Source organism: Juglans regia, unplaced genomic scaffold, assembly GCF_001411555.2.
Source record: "Juglans regia cultivar Chandler unplaced genomic scaffold, Walnut 2.0 Scaffold_673, whole genome shotgun sequence".
Lineage (NCBI taxonomy): Eukaryota > Viridiplantae > Streptophyta > Magnoliopsida > Fagales > Juglandaceae > Juglans > Juglans regia.
The window spans coordinates 14,625-35,847 of NW_023361591.1; the positions used below are offsets into that span (position 1 = coordinate 14,625).

Sequence of the window (21,223 nt, forward strand, 5' to 3'; positions counted from 1 at the left end):
AACCGGTTTATGGAAAATAGAAGAAACATTAGTATTATTTTGAGAAGTAAAAGGAAAAATATGTTCATGAAAAACAACATTTCTTGAAATTAAAAGATTGATTTTTTTTTTTTAAATCAAGAAGTTTGTAACCTTTTATGCCAAAAGGATAACCAATAAATATGCAAGTTCGAGCTCTAGGATCAAATTTGGTTCGAGATCTTTGTTGAGTTGAAGCAAAATACAGGCAACAAAAAGTTCTTAAATGAGTATAAAAAGGAGAAGATTTGAATAAAAGTTCAGAAGGAGATTTATAATTCAAAGGAGTAGGAAGCCTATCAATGAGGTATGTTGCTGTTAAAACAACATCACCCCAAAAATTAATAGGCAAATGAGACTGAATCATCATTGTTCTAGCTCCATTAAGAATGTGTTGATGTTTTCTCTCTACAATAGAGTTTTTTTTTAGGAGTCTCAACACAACTATGCTGATATATGATGCCTTTAGAACGCAAAAAAGAAGCAAAGAGAAATTCAGTGCCATGATTAGTGCGAAGTGACTTTATTTTAAATGAAATTGTGTCTTAACCATTTTATAACAGACTCTAAAACTATATGAAACTTCAGATTTATGTTTAAGAAGATAAAGTCATGTAGCACAAGTGGAATAATCAACAATAGTCAGAACATATTTGTAACCTTCAACAGTAGGTACAACATATGGTCCCCAAACATCACAATGAACAAGATCAAAAGAGATAGCAAACATATGAAAATTATTAGGGAAAGGCAACTTCCTTTGCTTAGCTAAAGGACAAATCATGCAAGGAGTGCAAGGAACAATCAATTTAGGAGCAAAATTATTCACAAACAACATCCTATAATTAGAATGATGACCAAGTATATCATGTCAAAGCTCATAATTAAAGCATTTGGAAGAAATGGAGCAAACATGTGAAGATATTGTTTCAGCTAAACAAACAGCATATGTACTAGAAAAAAAATTAGGCTTAGAAACAGAAAGGCCTAACTATTGCAGTATATTAAGGCCTCCTTGCAATCTACCCACTCCAATCAGCCTCCAACGAATCAGGTCCTGTATTAGACAAGTGTTAGATGAAAACAAAAAACAGCAAGTTCGTGATTGTGTAACTTGCTAATGGATATTAATTTGAATTTAAAAGTTGGAACACATAGAACATCATGTAGAATAAGATGTTCAGAAATAGACACAGAACCAATGTGTGTAACAGACATAGATTGGCCATTAGAAAGCTTCGCAAAAGTATTAACAGATCTGGTAATGGAAGTAAAATAATCAATAGAAGGAACCATATGATCAGTGGCTCCAGTATTAAGAATCCAAGAATTGAAATTAAAAGGAACAGATTGAGCAACAACAAAAAAACAAAATTAGTATTATTTCGAGGAGAAATAATACTAGAAAAATTATGTGAGACAACTGTATTCATTGACAACAGAAGGAACTTCATCAGCAGATTTAGAAGGATGAAGCAAATTTAGAAGCTGTTGATACTGATCCTCAATCAATGAAAACGGAGAAACAGTCGAGGAATTGCTATCATTGAGGAAAACATTAATAGCCATAGATTGTTGCTCTATTTCGGTTTGTAGCTTGGGGGAAAGACATGCATCTTTTAACACTTTTCAATCACATGACCAGTAATTCCACAATACTTACAAACTTCTATCCTTCTTATAAAAGGATTTAAAAGATCTGGTTGTATCATTTTGAGAAATAAAAGCATGTGAGTCAATAGAGGAAAGAGAAACAGAAGATATTTCTCATTGTTGTTCCTCTTGTAAAACAAGAGAAAAAAAACTTTATTAAAAGAAGGTAGGAGATCCATAAGTAGAATTTGTGCATGAGCAGGTGCAAAAGATTCATGTAATCCCATAAAAAATTGTAAAATGCGTTCCTGTTGAACATAATGGTTCAACGTTTGTACTGCTCCACAAGAAAAAGTAGGAAAAGGCTTGTAATTAGTAGGGTCATCCCAAAGTCCTTTAAGACGAGTAAAATAGTTACTCACAGAAAGAGAACCTTGAGAAAGAGAGGAAATCGATTTTTGTAACTGAAAAATACAAGGTCCATTTTTCTGAGAAAATCATTCCTTAAGATCCAACCAGATCTCACAAGCAGTTGTAATGTACAAGATACTAGAAGAAATTTCAAGAGAAACAGAGTTTAATCCAAGATATCACCATATTGTTGCATCAGAGCCATGGAGAGAAAAGAGAATCTGTTGATTCCGGTTTAGTAATAGATCCGTCAACAAATCCAAGCTTATTCTTTGCCAAGAGAGCCATAGTCATCAAGCGAGACCAGGCATGGTAGTTCTCATCGAGAAGAGGTTGTGTAACCAAGAGAACACCAGGACTATTGCTAGGATGAAGAAAGAAAGGAGAAGTGGCATCCTCGGAGACGACGCCATAGAAGCAAGATAAAAGAATCTCTGATACCATGTAAAGTAAACCCTAGCAGAGCATGGGAAATGGTGAAAACCTTAGTAGACCAAAGGTTAAGAGAGGGAGGAAAGAAACTTCCGGAATTGATGTGAAAAAAATAAAATGTAAAGTAATTACATCCGTGTACAGTAGTCCTATTTACAGGAATACATGAAGAAATAAAAACAACATGTGACTATATGTGATACAAAAAGAATAAAGTGAATAAAAGAGTACAACAAAGTGAATAAAAGAGTACAACAATAAGAAGATAACGAATTAATAAGTCTAATTCCTGATAGAAATCGAGGGATGAGATGCAGAGAGGAAGAGAGGGATCAGGAAGGGGAGAAGTCGAGAGGGAGAAGGGGTTGTCGCCAACAAGACACGGCGGTGCTGTTGATGGCAACGAAACGATAGCTGGCAGGGACCCACAATGAGGAGTTTCGGATTTTTTTTTTTTTTTTGGGGGGGGGGGGAGGCAATGGCACTGGAGGGAGGTGAGAGTGAGAGAAGAAAGGAAAGAAAATGGATTAGGGTTTTAATCCTAACCCTACATCTAGGGGTTCCTAACCTAGATCCAATGGTAGTGATTAAACATGGAGAATTAAACAAACTAAAATAAAAGACAGATAGAAATAAAGAATAGAAATAATTGTAAGGAAAATACACTGAGTTTTAAACCAACTTTTATTCTTGATCTGAAAATAAGAATATTCTTCATCATAAAATAAAATGATGAGTTTTATTAAATATTTATATGAGAAATAAAAGCATCTAAATAAATAGAGTATTTAACATAAAATGAAATAATGAATATTAAATAATACTCTTAAAGAACTAAAATTATTTAAATAAAATAATTTTCTAAAACTATATTATTTTCGAGACTCCAAAATATAAAAAGGCTTACTTGAAATATGGGCTTGGTTCAATAATACTAAAAGCACCCCATTTAAAATAATTTTGGACTTGTGAAAATATTTCGAAGACTTGAAAACACAGGGCTCCATTTAAAAATCATATGCTAAATTTAAAACACAAATTCAAGATTTCAAAACATAAAGGCGAGACTCGTTACCAATAGAAAGGAAAATGAACGGTTGGTCACAGAGTATAAAGAGGTTCAGGTGGTTGGGACGTCGAGTAAGTTAACATCAATTTGAGTGAATCCCAAAAGTAGTGATAATTGAAGCATTCACAGCAATGAAAGTTTAAATTTTGTTTCCTTCCTATAAATATCGACATATATACTAACGATTGGCTTTATGGCGAAGGTATCTTCAATCCCCCAAACTTTATCCAAGATGTCCCTATCTAATCAGAAGTCCACACATATTGTCTAAAATATAAGCAACAACCTCACAAGATCCAAAACAATGCCAGCCAAATATATTAGGGTACCAACAATTAACGTTTTATCCCGACAACATAGACTTAAAATGTTCATCACCTCATTTTTAACTAGCATTTGTTATAGCGGCAACTAAAATCAATATCAATCAGTACTGTTAAAGTCCACCAAAATCACAACTGAAGTTTTGACTCAAATATAAACCAGTCCAAGCAATCCTACACTCAACCTAAACTTGATCACATTCTTCAAATAAGAATATGATCATTTCCTATAGTTTGCAATACATATATCCTTAGATTCAATAATAATCATGTGTCCAAAATTAATCTGTAGATAACCTAAGATTTGATCAGATTTATGTATTAAAATCCAAATAACCTCAAACTTGATCAAAATCACGTACCAAAGTCTCTGGTTTCTATAACCTTTAATACGATAAGCCATAGTCTGGAAAATCTAAAACCTCAAATCTTATAAAAATTGTTCTCCTAAAGTTTGCATAATATATAATTTTAAATCTCAAAAGGAATTATTCCTTAAAATCTACAGAATCCAACCTTAAACCTTATCGAGATCACTAATGAGCAATGCTAGGTACAGTCCCCACTTGGGGACTGCATGTGCAGGCCTAGGCTATTTTAACTTTAAAATTTTGTAAAGTTACAAAATTATCCCTCTTAAAATAATGTTTTCTCTCATTTAAGCATGTGCCTGCACATACAGTCCCCACTTCAGGACTGCAAATAGAATTTCTCATCACTAATTTATGTCTGCAGAATCTAAAATCATAAAAATCATTAATTTCTTAAGGTGTGTAGAATCTATAACCTCAGATTTGACCAAATCATATATTAAAGTCTACAAAATCTAATACATTTACTCTCATCAAAATAAATATTAATGTTTGCAGAATATAAAACGTTATATTTCCAAAAACACATAATTCCATGACTAGTATTTGTTATAGCGGCAGTTAAAATCAATATCCATCACCGCTAAAGTCCACCCTTATCACAACTGAAGTTTTGACTCAGTTTGCTATACATATATCCTTAGATCCGATAATAATCTTTTTCCCAAAAATATGCAAAGACTATATCCTTAAGTCTGAAAATAATTATTGCTTAAAGTTTGCAGAATTTATAACCTAAGATTTTATCAGATTTATGTATTAAAATCCAAATAATCAATAACCTCAGACTTGATCAAAATAACGTATCATAGTCTTTGGTTTCTATAACCTTTAATCCAATAAACCATAGTCTGGAGAATCTAAACCTCAAATCTGATAAAAATCGTTATCTTAAAGTCCGCAGAATATAAAACTTTAAATATCAAAATGAATTATTTCTTAAAATCTACAAAATCCAAACCGTAAGCCTTATCGAGATCACTAAGTAAAATCTGCAAAATCTAAAACCTTAAATATCATATAAGTCATTTCTTAAGATCTACAAAATCTACAACTTCAAATTTGACCAACTCATTTATTAAAGTATACAAAACCTAATACCTTAACTTTCATCAAAATCAATCTCAATGTCTGCAGAATCCAAAACCTCAAATTTTCAAAAACTCATTTCATAGATTTTGCAGAATTTAAAACCTTAAATCTCATCAAAATCATCTCTCGAAGTCCGAAGAATTCTAAAACCTTAGATCCAATCAAATTCATTTTTTAAAATCTACAAAATTTCAAACCAACCTTTGATACAAACTGTAACGTCTCAATAGAAAGTTCAAATCACATGGCATATATTCCAAAAGAGAGAATTTTTCATTATCAAGTAATATGAGATCCCATACACCACTTATCTGAGTTATTAATAGGATCAATCACATAATCAATCTCTATATATCTTATATACCAATATAATCTAATTATGCCGTTTTAAAATAAAATGAAATAAAGTTTCAAATCGTGTCCGCGATACGAATAATTGTAAAAAGATCATGAAATGATCTGGTGTAGGTACGATGATTCAGAGGCACGCATTGTGGGTACAAAATGTCAAGCAAATGCTTCAGAAAAGCCAGACCCAGACAGAAATATTAATGGAAACAACTCAACTATCGTTTCCTTTCTTCACACGAATTGGAAGGATTCATAATTTATTTTTGTTGTCTTCGATCATCACTACTTTGTTTTGTCAACCTACTGCTCCTTTCGCCTTTTTCATGTGCATAAAGTAGATCAATGCAGGCCCCTCATCTTTTTTTTTTTTTTTCCGTTAATGACTGATCAATGGTCCCAGCTCGTCATGACCATGAAAACAAAGACAATACATGCATGCGCGTATATATATCTTTCTTCCGAGAAGCTTTACGCACGATCATGATCATCATGACATGATACTCAGGATACTCTGATCTCCACAAATTACACAATTAATTGTAGATATTTCTTATAGAGGTTTACGCACGATTTTAATTGTAGCTAGTGGTTTGCGCACCATTATTATTATTATCATTGTTGTAAATCTTAATCTGATATTATCTTGATTTGATGTTCGTAATTATCAAATTAAAGTTAATTAGATTAATACTACTATTTTTTATAACAAACCCATTCATTAATTATAAGGCCGTTGTAACAACCAATATTACAAACTCATGTTTTTGTCAAGTCAAATGGCTTGAGAAACAATCATTGGAGCATCAACCCATCACATCTCAATATTCTCAACATTTCAAACATAACGGGCAAACATCTTTCGTTATAAATAATAATCTATGTTTTGTATTCATGAATAATTGAGAATAGTAAAAATGTAGTCTTTAAAGTCTCTCTCTCATTCTCTCTTCTCCCATCTCCTTTCATTTTCTATTTTATTTTATTTTATTTTCTACATGTTATCAAAACCACAATTAAGTGTAGACTCTTTGCGTCATTTTTCCTACTTTTTTTTTTTATGCCAAGCATATTGCCGCTTGGGTAATAAATTAAGACAATTAATTACATATGATCGATCATATTCCTTATAGAGGACATATATACATTTATTATATATATATATATATATATATAATGGTTTATCCATTAAGCTAGCATCAGGAAATATCGAGGAAGTTTTGTTAATAACGGTGGTACAATTTTTGGTCGCACGTGATCTATTTTCAAATTAATTAAGGCTACGTTTAGATATTAAGGTGATTTTAGATAATGTGTGAATATTAATAAAAAATAATAATTAAAAAGTAATATTGAATATTAATAGTAAAAAAATAGTGAATAATTTGTAAATAATAATGAATAATAGTGAAGTAATTTGAGGTGATGATCAACACGCTTACCAAATACCTTAGGCCTTGTTTGGTTAGACAGATGAATTGAGATGAGATGAGATAAAATTTAAAAATTGAATAAAATATTGTTAGAATTTAAATTTTTAATATTATTTTTATTTTATAATTTAAAATATTTGAATTTTTTATTATATTTTATGTAAAAATTTTTAAAAATTATAATAATTATATAAGATGATATGAGATCAATAACCAAATTAAGGAGGCGTTAATGTATTTTAATATAAAGTCCAAGTCCATATGTTTTTAACTTTTACGCGTTTACGTAAAGTACGAATGCAGTAGGTAGTTCTTCCAAAAAAAAGAATGCAGTAGGTAGTGAATGATGCAGCGCTCGAAAATATCATTCATTTTCATCAGGATTGATTTGTTCAGTGTTGTATTTAAAGACAAAGGGAGCCCAAAATATTCGGGCATTCTAACAAACATGTCATGTGCACTGACATTCCGGAAGCAGCGAAAAATGGAAAACGGTTACAACCGATTTCCTCAATACAACAAATTCACTATTTAATTAAGAGAAATTATAGTTGTAATTGTGAGTGGACAAATATTACTTAATCACTTTAAAAAAATAAATAAATATAAGATTTATATTAAAAAAATTAATAATAGTAAACCATATATTTTTTTAAAATAATTGTACAATACTTACGTATTCTACGACTGTATATAAAGTTACTCTTTAACTAAATACAAAAATCCTTACTAAGTGGAGAGGTTGAGTAGCACTAGGTGGAACTGAGGTGTCGCAGCCTTCACTTTTGGAGTCGAGTGGCACTTGACAAAGCTAGCTTTGTTTTGATGCTAATAGGTAGGTAGGACGTTCTTACATATAGCATTAGAAAATTTTCATAACATTTTATACAAGGTGTTCGATCCAATTCCCATCCTTATTGGATTGGCAGTCTCACTAGATTATGCCAAGAGTTTGATAATCTGATAATATATGACTCAATTCTTCAAATAAAAAATTTGAGTTCAAAACTCCCAACTCTCATTTGTTAAAATAAAAATAAAAATGTGTAGTGCGAGTTTTAAAAGTGCCTATGGGATCCATGTGAGAAACCACGAATATTTGTATCAATGGTACTGTTTCTGGTTCATGTGTTGATATGAGATTATTAAGAATATAATATAAGTAATTAAATCTATTTATTTTCGTGAGTTTAAGTGTAGAGTAATTAGGATTCAAGTTAAGACTTTTGTTTTGATAATACGTGAAATCACTACTTATCTAAAAAATTGAAACCGATAAAAATAGATAGATTTAATTATTTATATTATATCATTAACAAATGCAACATTATAATAATTGAATCATAATCTAACGTTAATTGGAAATTTGTCATAGATCTTCGGCCTCTCTCTTTCTTCGTTCTTGCTTTATGATCTAATTGTACTAGAGGAACATTATAATTATATATTGTCACACGCGAACGAGTGTTTGAAGGATGGAATAAAAACCAATACCAATCGTACCGTTGTTACAAATTGCAGTCCGTGGAATCCAAGATACTTGAGTTGGAAGCTTTCTTTTAATTTCTTTTGCTCTCTCTTTTTCTATTTTTTCTTTTTTTTTATTTTTTCTTTTTGGGGTTGGGGGGAAGCAGATTTTTTAGCCGTTTCACTGCTCTATAAAGTAATCAATAGTTCCATCACCATTATAAAACCTTCACTACCCAACACCCCAACACAGTTCAACTTCATTAGCCTCTACATTTCTTAAAGGTTTTCTAGGCCCTCTTTTTTACACTTTCCTCTGTTCTGTTTAGGAGAACATGGTGCCAACTGATGGTTCCATGGTTCGCCCAATTTCAAGGGGTCTTACTCTTAGGGCCTTCATTATTTGGTGCATTTTATTACCGTTTATTGGAATATCTTCAGGTGCCAAGACCAGGCACTTTAAATGGGAAGTAGAGTATATGTATTGGTCTCCTGATTGCATCGAGCATGTCGTGATGGGGATCAATGGCCAGTTTCCCGGCCCGACCATCCGAGCTAAAGCAGGAGACACAATTGTTGTTGAACTCACTAACAAGCTCTCCACTGAGGGAGTTGTCATTCACTGGCATGGAATCCGACAGGTCTTGCTCTCTCTCTCTCTCTCTCTCTCTCTCTCTCCCTCCCCTTCACATCTGTGTTGATCTGGGTGTTATATGCTCTTATTTTTCAGTTGGGCACACCTTGGGCCGATGGAACTGCTTTCATTTCACAGTGTGCTATCAACTCTGGGGAGACCTTTCATTATAGGTTCAAAGTTGATAGGGTAAAATCTCACTCATCTCTTGCTCTCTCTCTCTCTCTCTGTGAAAGAGTTAAACATTTTGATCAAAAACTGTGCAGGCAGGAACATACTTTTACCATGGCCACTTGGGCATGCAGAGATCGGCAGGGTTGTATGGGTCTCTGATAGTGGACGTTGCAGAAGGAGAGAAAGAGCCATTCCATTACGATGGTGAGTTCAACCTATTGTTGAGCGACTGGTGGCACAAAAGTGTTCACGAGCAAGAGGTTGGCCTCTCCTCCATCCCATTTCGTTGGATCGGTGAACCTCAGGTACCCTATATTTGTTGTGTTTTTATTACAATTGCAATTCCTTCAAATCCAATTAAAAAAGATTGCCGTGAACAAGACATGCACGTACGTAAGAGATTTGGGCCCATTGACAAAAAAAACACTAATAACGAGGTTCGTGATCGATCATTTCCTGCTACAGACGCTCGGTTCACGACACAACAAAAGAACAGAAAATAAATTATGAAAAAATTATAAAAAAATAATAATAATTTGGATCAGATCTATTTCGACTGCAAAAGATAGAGACGTGAACAAGAATTTCAAACAATTTATATTTGTTAATCATGTAATTTTAATAAATATTTGATCACCATGACGTAAAGTAATCTCCATCCAAAAGTAAAGTACAATTCTCTCTCTTATGTGTGCATGCGTTTGGTTTTTTCCAGTCGATCGACCGGTTTCTTGCGTGGGTTTTCACTTTAAAAAATGTTAGTTTAATCGAAAAAAGTAATATTAAACTTTTTACTTTTTATTTTTTTTCTTAAGCTTTGTTTGTTTTGAAAAAACATCTCATTTCATTTAATTATTATAATTTTTTTAACTTTCAATATAAAATAAAATAAACAATTCAACTTTTTCAAATCTTAAAATAAATATAATATTAAAAAATATACTCTAACAATATTTTATTTAATTTTTTAATTTTAATCTCATTTCATCTTCAAAAATAAATGAGGCCTTAATAATTAAAGAATTGTTTATAAGTGAATTGAAATTTTTTTATTTTTTAAAAATATATAAAAAAATACATTTGATCAATTTCATCGGTTAAATTATCGATGTCAGCAGCAGTCCCACTTTTTATATTGTATGCTTCCCAGAGCTTGCTGATCAACGGAAGAGGACAGTACAACTGTTCCCTGGCAGCGCAATATAGCAACACCACCTCCAGCCAGTGCAAATTAAGGGGAAACGAACAATGCGCACCTCAGATCCTACATGTGCGTCCCAACAAGACTTACAGGCTGAGGGTTGCCAGCTCCACAGCACTTGCTTCACTCAACCTGGCCATTGGGGTATGTAATATAATCTTATTCCAAATACCAATCATGCATTACTTTTACTATATCATGCTACGCCACACATCATTGTTAGTTTTTTTTTTTTTTTAATAATTTATAGAATAGAAGCAGTCTTGGCACTTATTTTTTTTTTTTTAAAAAAAAAAATGGGATCTAAATAAAAATAAATAAATTTTTTCTTAATAGTTTTTACTTTTATTAAAAAAAAAGTACGTAAATTTTGAATACTTTAAAACTATATCTAACATTTTTTTTAAAATTTTTAAATTTAAAAAAAAAAAAGAAGAAAAAGAAAATGATTAAAATTAGGTCATGCCAGTTGCCAACTATCATTTAGTAGTACCTTACTTTAATCATGATGTATACATATTCCAAGGCATATTATAATGCATGTTTTAAAGGTCAAAAATTAAGGATATTCTATTACTTGGCTCTCACGCGCGCATAACTTTCTGATCGGGTCATTTTCTTTCTTAAAACTTTCTTAATTTCTTGTTTTAAGGATCGAGAAAACCTTCGATTCGCTCTAAGATAATTAAACCTTTGATTCTTCGCTTTACATGCAGCACCACCACATAGGCTAGCTGATGTAACAACACACGCTGAATAGAATATATATGTAACCATAATATACTTTCTCCACCAATCTTGTTGATCTTAAGATTCCACGACAACATGGTTTGAATCGGCGAAAAAGTGATAGGTAGATAATCATTCTCCAAGATATATAGTTTTCTTATATATCAAGGAAACTTTATTTATCATTATTTTAGTTATAATTTTTTATTTTTTTTCAATGATAATAATTAATGATTGATAGATGAGTAAATGACAATAAATAATCTTCTAATAATTTACTGTCACAGAAAAATGATAAAGGAATGAAAATTATAATTTTTCATTTTTTTTTAATGATTAAAGATGTTAAAAAAATTATTTTTTTAAAAATTTTTCATTTAACACGGGGAGCTCTCGATCATGAGTAGGGACATGCAAAAACAGTAAAGCGCGAGTCTTTCCAAGGCCAGAAGGATATTGGGGAAGCTGCTTATTTGTGTTGTTTGCTACTTGATGCATGATGGCCGATTGCTGTATCTCTCCTTCATGCCCTTTTGCTAATCTACATACTGTCTTTACGTGTTTGTATTTCTTCAGAATCACAAAATGGTGGTGGTAGAAGCTGACGGGAATTATCTACAACCATTTGCGGTCAATGACTTGGACATATACTCTGGTGAAAGCTACTCAGTCCTAATAACTACAGATCAAGATCCTTCCAAGAACTACTGGCTTTCTTTAGGTGTAAGAGGAAGGCTTCCAGCGACCCCTCCTGCCCTTACCATCCTAAATTACCAACCAATCTCTGCGTCAAAGTTCCCCACTTCTCCACCTCCCGTGACACCTCGATGGAATGATTATGACCATAGCAAGAAGTTCTCTAAGAGTATCTTTGCTCTCATGGGGTCCCCAAAACCTCCGAAAAGTTACGACCGTCGGATCACCCTCCTCAACACCCAAAATAAAATTGATGGGTTTACCAAGTGGGCTATCAATAATGTCTCTTTAGCATTACCGCCCACTCCTTATCTGGGCTCCATAAAATATGGTCTACGAAATGCTTTCGATCAGAAGAGTCCACCGGAAAACTTCCCCAACAGCTATGACGTGACGAAACCTCCGATCAACCCTAACTCAACTACTGGCAGTGGAGTTTACATGTTTGGTTTGAATACTACGGTAGATGTGATACTTCAAAATGCCAATGCGCTAAGTGATAATGTTAGCGAAATACACCCTTGGCACTTGCATGGTCATGATTTTTGGGTGTTGGGATATGGAGAAGGGAAGTTCTCGGCCAAGGATGAGAAGAAACTCAACTTCAAAAATCCGCCTTTGAGGAATACTGCAGTTATATTCCCATATGGATGGACAGCTTTAAGGTATGTGGCAGATAATCCAGGAGTGTGGGCCTTCCATTGCCACATCGAGCCTCATTTGCATATGGGTATGGGCGTGGTCTTTGCCGAAGGTGTTCATCATGTGAAAAGCATACCAAATGAGGCTCTTTCCTGTGGTCTAACTGCGAAATTTTTGAACAAGAAAGGCTGATTCCACCTAATTTTAGTCCCACTGGGAGAGATGGTCCAAGAGCCGGGCGCCCCAAAAAAAAAAAAAAAAAGAAGAGATGAATCCGTGTTATTATCGTTGTTCTGATCCTTCTTATGCATGCAGTAAGTTATTCTTCTCATATCAGTGTAGGTAATCGGTAATTTTCCTAGTATATGCCAGGCCAGGGAGGTTCATCATATATATTTATTTATATATATTTTGTGGCGAACAACTAATTATATGAGATGGAAGGAGTCTCGGTAACCCAACGATGCGTTAATTTTTTTTTTAACATAAAGTCCAAGCCCATATGTTTTTAAATTTTAGGCGTTGACGTAAAGTAAGAATGCAGTAGGTAGGTAGGACTTATTATATATAGAATAAATATAGATAAAAGTCATCATTAGGAGTATTTATTTTGTACACATGATGTGGTATTATCTAGACTACATATTTCTTCAAGTGAGTGTTGGGAACAATCAACTAAAAGCAGCCACGCAGTGAGTGCAAAGTATGCATTGCTATAGTGGCTTCTCTATAGCATTACTCTTATATATAACATTAGAAAAATGATGAACACACCTAACTTTTTATAATATTTTATATATTCATATTTTAAAAGAAAGCTTATTTTTGTAAATTAACTTGTAAAAGTGACATCATTTCATCAAAATATCCTTATTTTATAATATGTATTGTGAAATATGTTATGAAATGTGTTGTGTGAATATCATTACACTATAACATAATTTGTTTTTTGTGACAGAGGAAATCGTCATAAAAAATTACCAAAACGTTACTAAAGATATTCAGTGACGGTTTGAAACTGTCACCACGACCGTCACCTAATATGCATCATAGAAAACAATCGATGACGGTTTACTGTTGGAGATGTTCCGTTTAGTGTAACGTTTGAACGTTTCATTTTTTTGTGACGGTTGAGATCTGTCATAGAAAGTAACGTTCGGACATCCAATTGAATGTTCGAACGTCAACCCAACCAATTGGCATTTAATGACAGAAGTTGACGTTCGTTGATTCAAGTTCGATTCAAGTTCGAACGTATCATATTTATGTCCGAACGTTTATGTGTCCGAACTTTAATTGCAATAAATGTTCAAATTTTTGTCTGAACGTTAACAGACCAATATTCAAACATAACGGGTTTTATCGTTCGGACGTTATTTCGAATGTTAATGAAGAAGCGTTCAAACGTAAGTAGTACGTTCGAATGTTTGTACGTTCGAATGTTTGTTTGAACGTGAATCGTTTAATCATTCGAACGTTTTGTTCATTTGAGGGTGAGTACGCTTGAACGCTGATGCCTACGTTCGAATGTTACTATATAATTTTGTATATTCATGTTCGAACATTTTGAATTTACATTCAAACATTTTGTCTCCTTAACTGTATCTCTCAAATGTATCGCTTGATAATTTTTTTTTATTTTTTTAATAATTAAAAAAGTAATTTTAAGTGTATTGAAATATATTTTTTATTTTTTAAAAATATTTAATTATATTACAATAATGTAAATAAAAAATTAAAACAAAAAAGATGCAAAAGCAATTAGTAGTAAGCTAGTCTAAGCAGTAGTACTCAAGCGGCAGAGTAGTACCGCTCTTTTAATAAAGGACGTTGCTACGTCCATATGGAATTTCTTTCTACTAAAGACTCAAACACTTTTTTTTTATGAGTAATACTACATACAATTGTGGAATGCGCAAACGTCGTACAGTCGCTTTGAAAAAGAGTGAGGTTTACTATCAAAAAATTAATTTATTTTCATGTGGGTTCCATATTTATTCACTTTTTTCAAAATGACTGCACGGCGCTTGCACATTCACGACTGCAAGTATCATTTTTTTTTTTTACTTTTTATACTTTTTTTTCACTATTTTTTAAATTATTTAGATATTTTTTTAAAAAAAAAATCACATATTCATTTAAAAATACTTACTTAATCATTAAGTAAAAAAATTTAAAAAAAAAAAAAAATCGATAGAAGATTTCGGTAGAAATCTTCTGTGGGAATAGTATTTTCCTTTAATAAATATTTTATCACCATGATGTAAAGTAATCTCCATCGAAAAGTAAAGTACTACACAATTCTTTCTCTTGTATGTGCGTGCATTTGGTTCTTTTCCCGTCGACTGGTCCCCTTGCGTGGGTGTTAACTTTTCACCTTAAAAAATGTTAGTTTAATCGATAAAAGTAATATTAAATTTTTTTATTTTTTATTTTTTTACTTAATAATTAAAGAATTAATTATTAGTGAATTGATATTTTTTCATTTTTTAAAAATATATAAAAAAATCTTGAAAGAAAAAGAAAAAAAAAACATTTGATCAATTTCATCCGTTATATTATCGATGTCAGCAGCAGTCCTACTTTTTACATTGTATGCTTCCCAGAGCTTACTGATCAACAGAAAAGGACAGTACAATTGTTCCCTGGCAGCTCAATATGGCAAAACCACCACCAGCCAGTGCAAATTTAGGGGAAGCGAACAATGCGCACCTCAAATCCTACATGTGCGTCCCAATAAGACTTACAGGCTGAGGGTTGCCAGCTCCACAACACTTGCTTCACTCAACCTAGCCCTTGGGATATGTAATATATTCTATTCCAAATGAGCACTGCTAGGTACCATCTCTGTTGGGGGACTGCTTGCAGACAACTAGGCTTTTAGTTAATTCCTCTCAAATTTTGGTCAAATGTCAAAACTGACATTTTCAAGAAATTCATTCCAGGCTCCAGCAATTATACCTCCCGATGGACATCTCAGATCTCTCCATTCACAGAGCCAACTTCAACGTCGTCGGCCGCCTTCGAGCTCCGTCCGCCACAGTTGACGTCAGCTTCTCCTCCACCATCTTTGGCCGCCACAACGTAAACCATCCGAACAAACCAATTTTTTGTAATCAACTTTATTTTAGTTTTCGGGGAATTAGGAAGATTCTAGAGCTCTTTGATTGTCCTGTATACAAATTACGAATCTCGCATTTAGTAGCTTAGCAATTTGGTTATATTTTTAAAGTTATATTTTTACAAGTTATAGGAGTGCTGGATCTCGCATTTAGTGGAGGGTGGAGCCTTGTATAATGGATAGAGGGAAAGCAATTTACCCTCTGAAAGCAAACAAAACCCAGAAAGCAAACAAATCCCAGAGAGCAATCGCCTTTCAAGCTAAAACGCATACACCTGGAGTTTAACGTTACAAATCCCTCTGAAAGTGTAATGGTTCTAAGTATATGGTGTTGTATTGCGGAAGGAATAGGGAAAAATGGTGGTGTTGTCAATGGAAAGGAAATGAATGCAGGTTCTGTGTTTGTGAAAATGACAAAGAAAATTCTGGAAATAGAAATGATATTAGGGTTCTTTCGAGGGAATCCCTTAACCTCCAAGCAAGAGTCCAAATTCATGAAAATACAGTTTGACCTCTGACACTGCAATGCCTTCCTTCATATCCACGCAGGGATACAACATAAGCAAATGACATAAAGACACGTGTAAAGGAAAATAACCAACTATGAAATGAAAAGAAAATAACAAGGAAAGAAATAAGTCTTCTGGTATCTTCAACACCAGGATGAAACAATGCGTTTAGTTGTTCAACTATGCATTTTGAGTCCCTGACTCCTTGCTTAACGGTGCGTTTTGTTAGGCTTCAGCTATGCCTTTTGAGTTGCTTCTTGCATCTAAGTCCCGAATCTTCAGTCTTCCAGTTCAATTCCACTTCCTTCTGGCTTCCACTTCCCTTCTTCTCTCTTACGAACCCTAACCCTCTGCTTTTCTCCTTCTTGCCACCACAGAGGGTCATAACAAACCTCCCCCATTAAAGAACCTTGCCCACAAGGTTCGAATAGAGCTCCTTCAACCTCCAAAGTGGTTCCTAGCTATTATTCTCCAAGGAGGCCCCGATCCACTTGACCAAAACCACCGTGAGGGCGCTGTCTCCTTGTCATTTAATTTATCTATCGATGATGGCCTTTGGCTCCGGTAGAATCTCCCCGTCGGTGTTGACTGGAGGGAGTGTAGGAAGCAGACAGATCTGGCCTCCCAGCTTGCGTTTCAGACATGAAACGTGAAAGATCGGGTGAATCCTTGATGGAGGGGGAAGATCAAGCTTGTAGGCGACTCTACCAACTCGTTGCACTACCTGAAATGGCCCATAAAATCGCGGGGACATTTTGAGGTTGTGCCTCGCCAAGAGTGAGTTGTCTATATGGCTGTAGACGGAGGTAAACCCACTCTCCCTCCATAAATTCTTGTTCTGTTCTTCTCCTGTCAGCATAAAGTTTCATCATTTGTTGCGATGCTTCCAAATTTTGCTTGAGCAATGTATTGATCTGATCTCTTGTGTGTAACTGTTTATCAACTGCATCATTGATTGTTGTGCTTGGTATATATGAACTGAGTTTTGGAGGACAATACCCATATAGAGCCTCAAATGGGGAAATCCTGGTCGAAGTGTGGTATGAGGTGTTATATCACCATTCGGCCAGTGGTAACCACTGCACCCAGCCCTTAGGTTTAGCTTTTGCATAGCAACGTAGGTATCCTTCGAGAGTTTTATTGAGTGCCTCAGTTTGACCATCAGTTTTCGGATGGTAGGTTGAACTATAATGTAATGTAGATCCCTACAACTCAAATAAGGCCTTCCAGAAAGTACTTAGAAAAATAGGGTTACGGTCAAAAAGCATGATCTTAGGAAGAACATGAAATTTAAACACTTCTTTGAGAAATAATTGGGCTACCCCAACAGCTGTGTATGAGTGTGACAAGGTCATAAAATGGCCATATTTTGTTAATCAATCAACAACCACTAATATTACATTGACCCCTTGGGATTTAGGCAGTCCTTCAATAAAGTCTAATGAGATTGCTTCCCATGCTTGGGTTGGAATGGGAAGAGGTTGAAGAAGGCCAGGGGGTAAAATGTGTTCTGTTTTATTCACCTGGCATACATCACACTCCCTTACTAGCTGTTTGATGTCCTTTTTCATTCCTTGCCAAAAGAAATCTCTTTTTGCTCTTTGGTATGTCTTCAAATATCTAGAGTGACCAGCTTGAGGATCCGAGTGGATAAATTTTAGGACTTTAGCCTTGAAGGAGGATTGCGGATCTATGACCAGTCTACCCTTCTTCAAGATCAAACCTTACCTTAGAACATATCCTTTAGGCCCTTGTTGACTTGTAGTTAGCTACTATATGATCTCACTCAACTCGGGTGATGCTGTATATGTCGTTTTGAGTTCCTCTATCCAATCTGGTGTGGGGAATGTGATAAGACCCAAAAACCCCTTTGATGTCAATTCTGGTTCATGCCTTCACGAAATGGCATGAGCCACTTTATTTTCTTTGCCGTGTTTATACTGGATAGAGAAATTATACCCCATCGATTTCATGATCCATTTTTGTTATAGCGTGCCCACCTTTTGCTCAAGCAAGTATTTGAGTGACTGTTGGTCTGTTTTCACAATAAAAGTTTGGCCCAATAAATAGGGCCTCCATTTGTGGACTACCGTGATATGAGCCAGCAGTCCTTTTTCATATGTGGAAAGATCAAGAGCCTTCCCCTTTAATGCCTTACTTAAGAAAGCAATAGGTTGCCCTCCTTGCATTAAGACTGCCCTAACTCCACATCCAATTGCATCTCACTCAATGATGAGGTTTTGAGTAAAATCAGGCAATCTTAGAACTGGTGGTTTTGAAACAACAGCTTTAAGTTCCAAAAACACCGTATTAGCCTTGTCATCCCACTTGAAAGAATTTTTCTTAAGTAGATTCGTGACTGGGGCTGCTATAAGGCCATAACCCTTAATAAACTTCCTATAATAGCCTGTCAAGCCTAGGAAGCCCCTCAAGCTTTTAGTGTTAACTGGAGTAGGCCATTCAATCATTGCTTCTATCTTCTTTGGATCAGCCTTGACCCCCTGCCCCGACACAATATGACCCAAATAATCGATCTCATGCACCCCAAATTGACACTTGGATAGCTTCGCAAACAAAAAATGCATAGATAGGGTTTGTAGAACCTGTTGTAAATGTCCAATATGTTGCTCCATGGTGTTATTGTACACCAAAATGTCGTCAAAAAATACTAAGACAAACCTCCTTAAATAAGGCCTAAAAATAGTGTTCATTAGCCCTTGAAAGGTGGAGGGGGAGTTGGTAAGCCCAAAGGACATTACCAAAAACTCATAGTGGCCCTCATGAGTTCGGAAGGCCGTTTTAGGAACATTCTCAAGTACAATTTGAATTTGGTGATATTTGGACCTAAGGTCTAGCTTGGAGAATACTGCTGCTCCATGTAATTCATCTAGTAATTCGTCAATCATCGGTATGGGGAACTTGTCCTTCACCGTTTCCTTGTTTAAGGCTCGATAATCGACACATAAGCACCAACTCCCATTAGCTTTTCGGACCAGTAGGACGAGGGATGAAAAGGGACTTGAGCTTGGCCTAATAACCCCTGTTTTAAGAAGATCTGCCACTATTTTTTCAATCTCTGCTTTCTGGTAGAAAGGATATCGATAAGGCCTTGTAGAGATAGGGCTTGTGCCTTCCCTCAGCACAATTCTATGGTCGTGAGACCTCAGAGGTGGCAACCCAGTTGGCTCCTCAAAAACATTTTGAAAAGCTGTTAAGACCTTTTTTATTTCGGGACTGTGTACCTCACTAGTCACATGTGCAGGTTGGGCATTCAATTGTAATATTAGGCCTTTTCCATTGTAAAGAGAATTTATAAACAACTTGTGACAATCACCAAATGAGGTTTCTTCCAATTTAAGGCCCTTCAGCTCCACTGCTTTTCGCAACCATTGAAACTGCATGTACAATGCAGAAAAATTTCAAACAATAGATCCAAGGGATTCCAACCACTGAATCCCTAATACAACGTCATAGCCCGCTAAGACTAACACAAAATAAGAAGGTTTAAAATAAGTCCCTTGGATCTTAGTGACGACCTCACTACAAGATCCCAAAGTTTTAACAATATCTCCATTTGCTACTTGCACTTTCAGATTCACATCCCCATTAACTTACAACTGAGTTCTTTTAATTATAGATGGGTCCAGGAAGTTGTGAGTACTTCTTAAATCCACTAAAATAATCATAGACACATCACCTATATTTCCAAGTAATCTCATAGTTTTGGGGCAAGGAGTATCTATTAGGGCATTAAGTGAAATGATAGGTGCTTTAGCTGGTGCTGTTGGTGAAGCTGTCTCACCCAAATTTGTTGTGTCATAGAACACCTCCTCTCCTTTGTCATGGCAAATCTGGTCAGTGGCTTGCAAGAAGTAAATCTTTGGTGCTTTACACACATGATTTGGATTCTATTTTTTGTCACAATGGTAACATAAACCATGCTTCCTCTTTTTATCCATTTGGCTAGAGGAAATCTTCTGTATGGGGGCAGGGGTTCTTGGAGTGTGTGTTGTTTCGATCTCCCCATGGTTTGAAATTTTTTTTTACTAACATAATATTCCTCTTGTATTTTTGCAAGGCCATATGCTGTGTTTAGGCTCACTGGATTCAATATGCGAAGAGGAAGACGAATCTCATCTTTGAGTTCGCTTAGGAAGCAGCTCAACTTGTGGGTTTTGAACAATCCTTTGAGTCAGCTTGAGAGAGCCTCAAACTGACCCTTGTAAACAGCCACGGTCGACGTTTGTTTCAGCCTGGTAAGAGCTTCCATTAAGTCATCGTACATTGTGGGGCCAAAACGCTGTTGCAGGGTCTGAGAAAAAGTCTGCCAGCATGTAAACTGTCCTGTGTCAATCACATCCTGGTACCAAATGAGGGCCTCGCCCTCCATGTGATAAGAGGCTATCAACAATCGCAGTGCAGGAGGTGTTTGATAGCATGTAAAGTAATGAGACACATTGAAGAGCCAAGCTGCTGGGTCTTCCCCACTAAAGTGAGGAAAGTCTAGTTTGACCCCCCTGGGTCCTTGCCTGCAGTGTTCATTTTCATGCTCTCCTTCAACTTGTTGTTCACGCTGATGCTCCTGGGTTTGGTTGGCTAGGATTGTTCTCATCATGTCTACCATTTGGTGCATTTGCTCTCTTAGATCTTGGATCGCTTGTTCATGATGAACTAGCATTTCTTGTTGTTGTTGTTGTTGTTTGGTTCTTGGATTTGGATTTTCAGCCATTAGGAATGTAGGGCTCTAGATACCACTTGTAATTGTTCTAAGTATATGGTGCTGTATTGCGGAAGGAATAGGGAAATATGGTGGTGTTGTCAATGGAAAGGAAATGAATGCAGGTTCTGTGTTTGTGAAAATGACAAAGAAAATTCTGGAAATAGAAATGATATTAGGATTCTTTCGAGGGAATCCCTTAACCTCCTAGTAAGAGTCCAAATTCATGAAAATACAATCTGA

General features: G+C 35.0%; 1 protein-coding gene across 1 annotated transcript; it reads left to right on the forward strand.

Annotated features, from left to right (window-relative positions):
• Window positions 1–8,767: 8,767 nt before the first annotated feature.
• On the forward strand, window positions 8,768–13,061 carry LOC108986886 (L-ascorbate oxidase-like). The gene is made up of 5 exons (XM_035687102.1): window positions 8,768–9,198; window positions 9,288–9,380; window positions 9,458–9,670; window positions 10,516–10,710; window positions 11,872–13,061. The coding sequence occupies exons 1-5, from the start codon at window positions 8,893–8,895 to the stop codon at window positions 12,823–12,825; spliced, it is 1,761 nt and encodes a 586-aa protein (XP_035542995.1). The 5' UTR covers window positions 8,768–8,892; the 3' UTR covers window positions 12,826–13,061.
• Window positions 13,062–21,223: the final 8,162 nt, after the last annotated feature.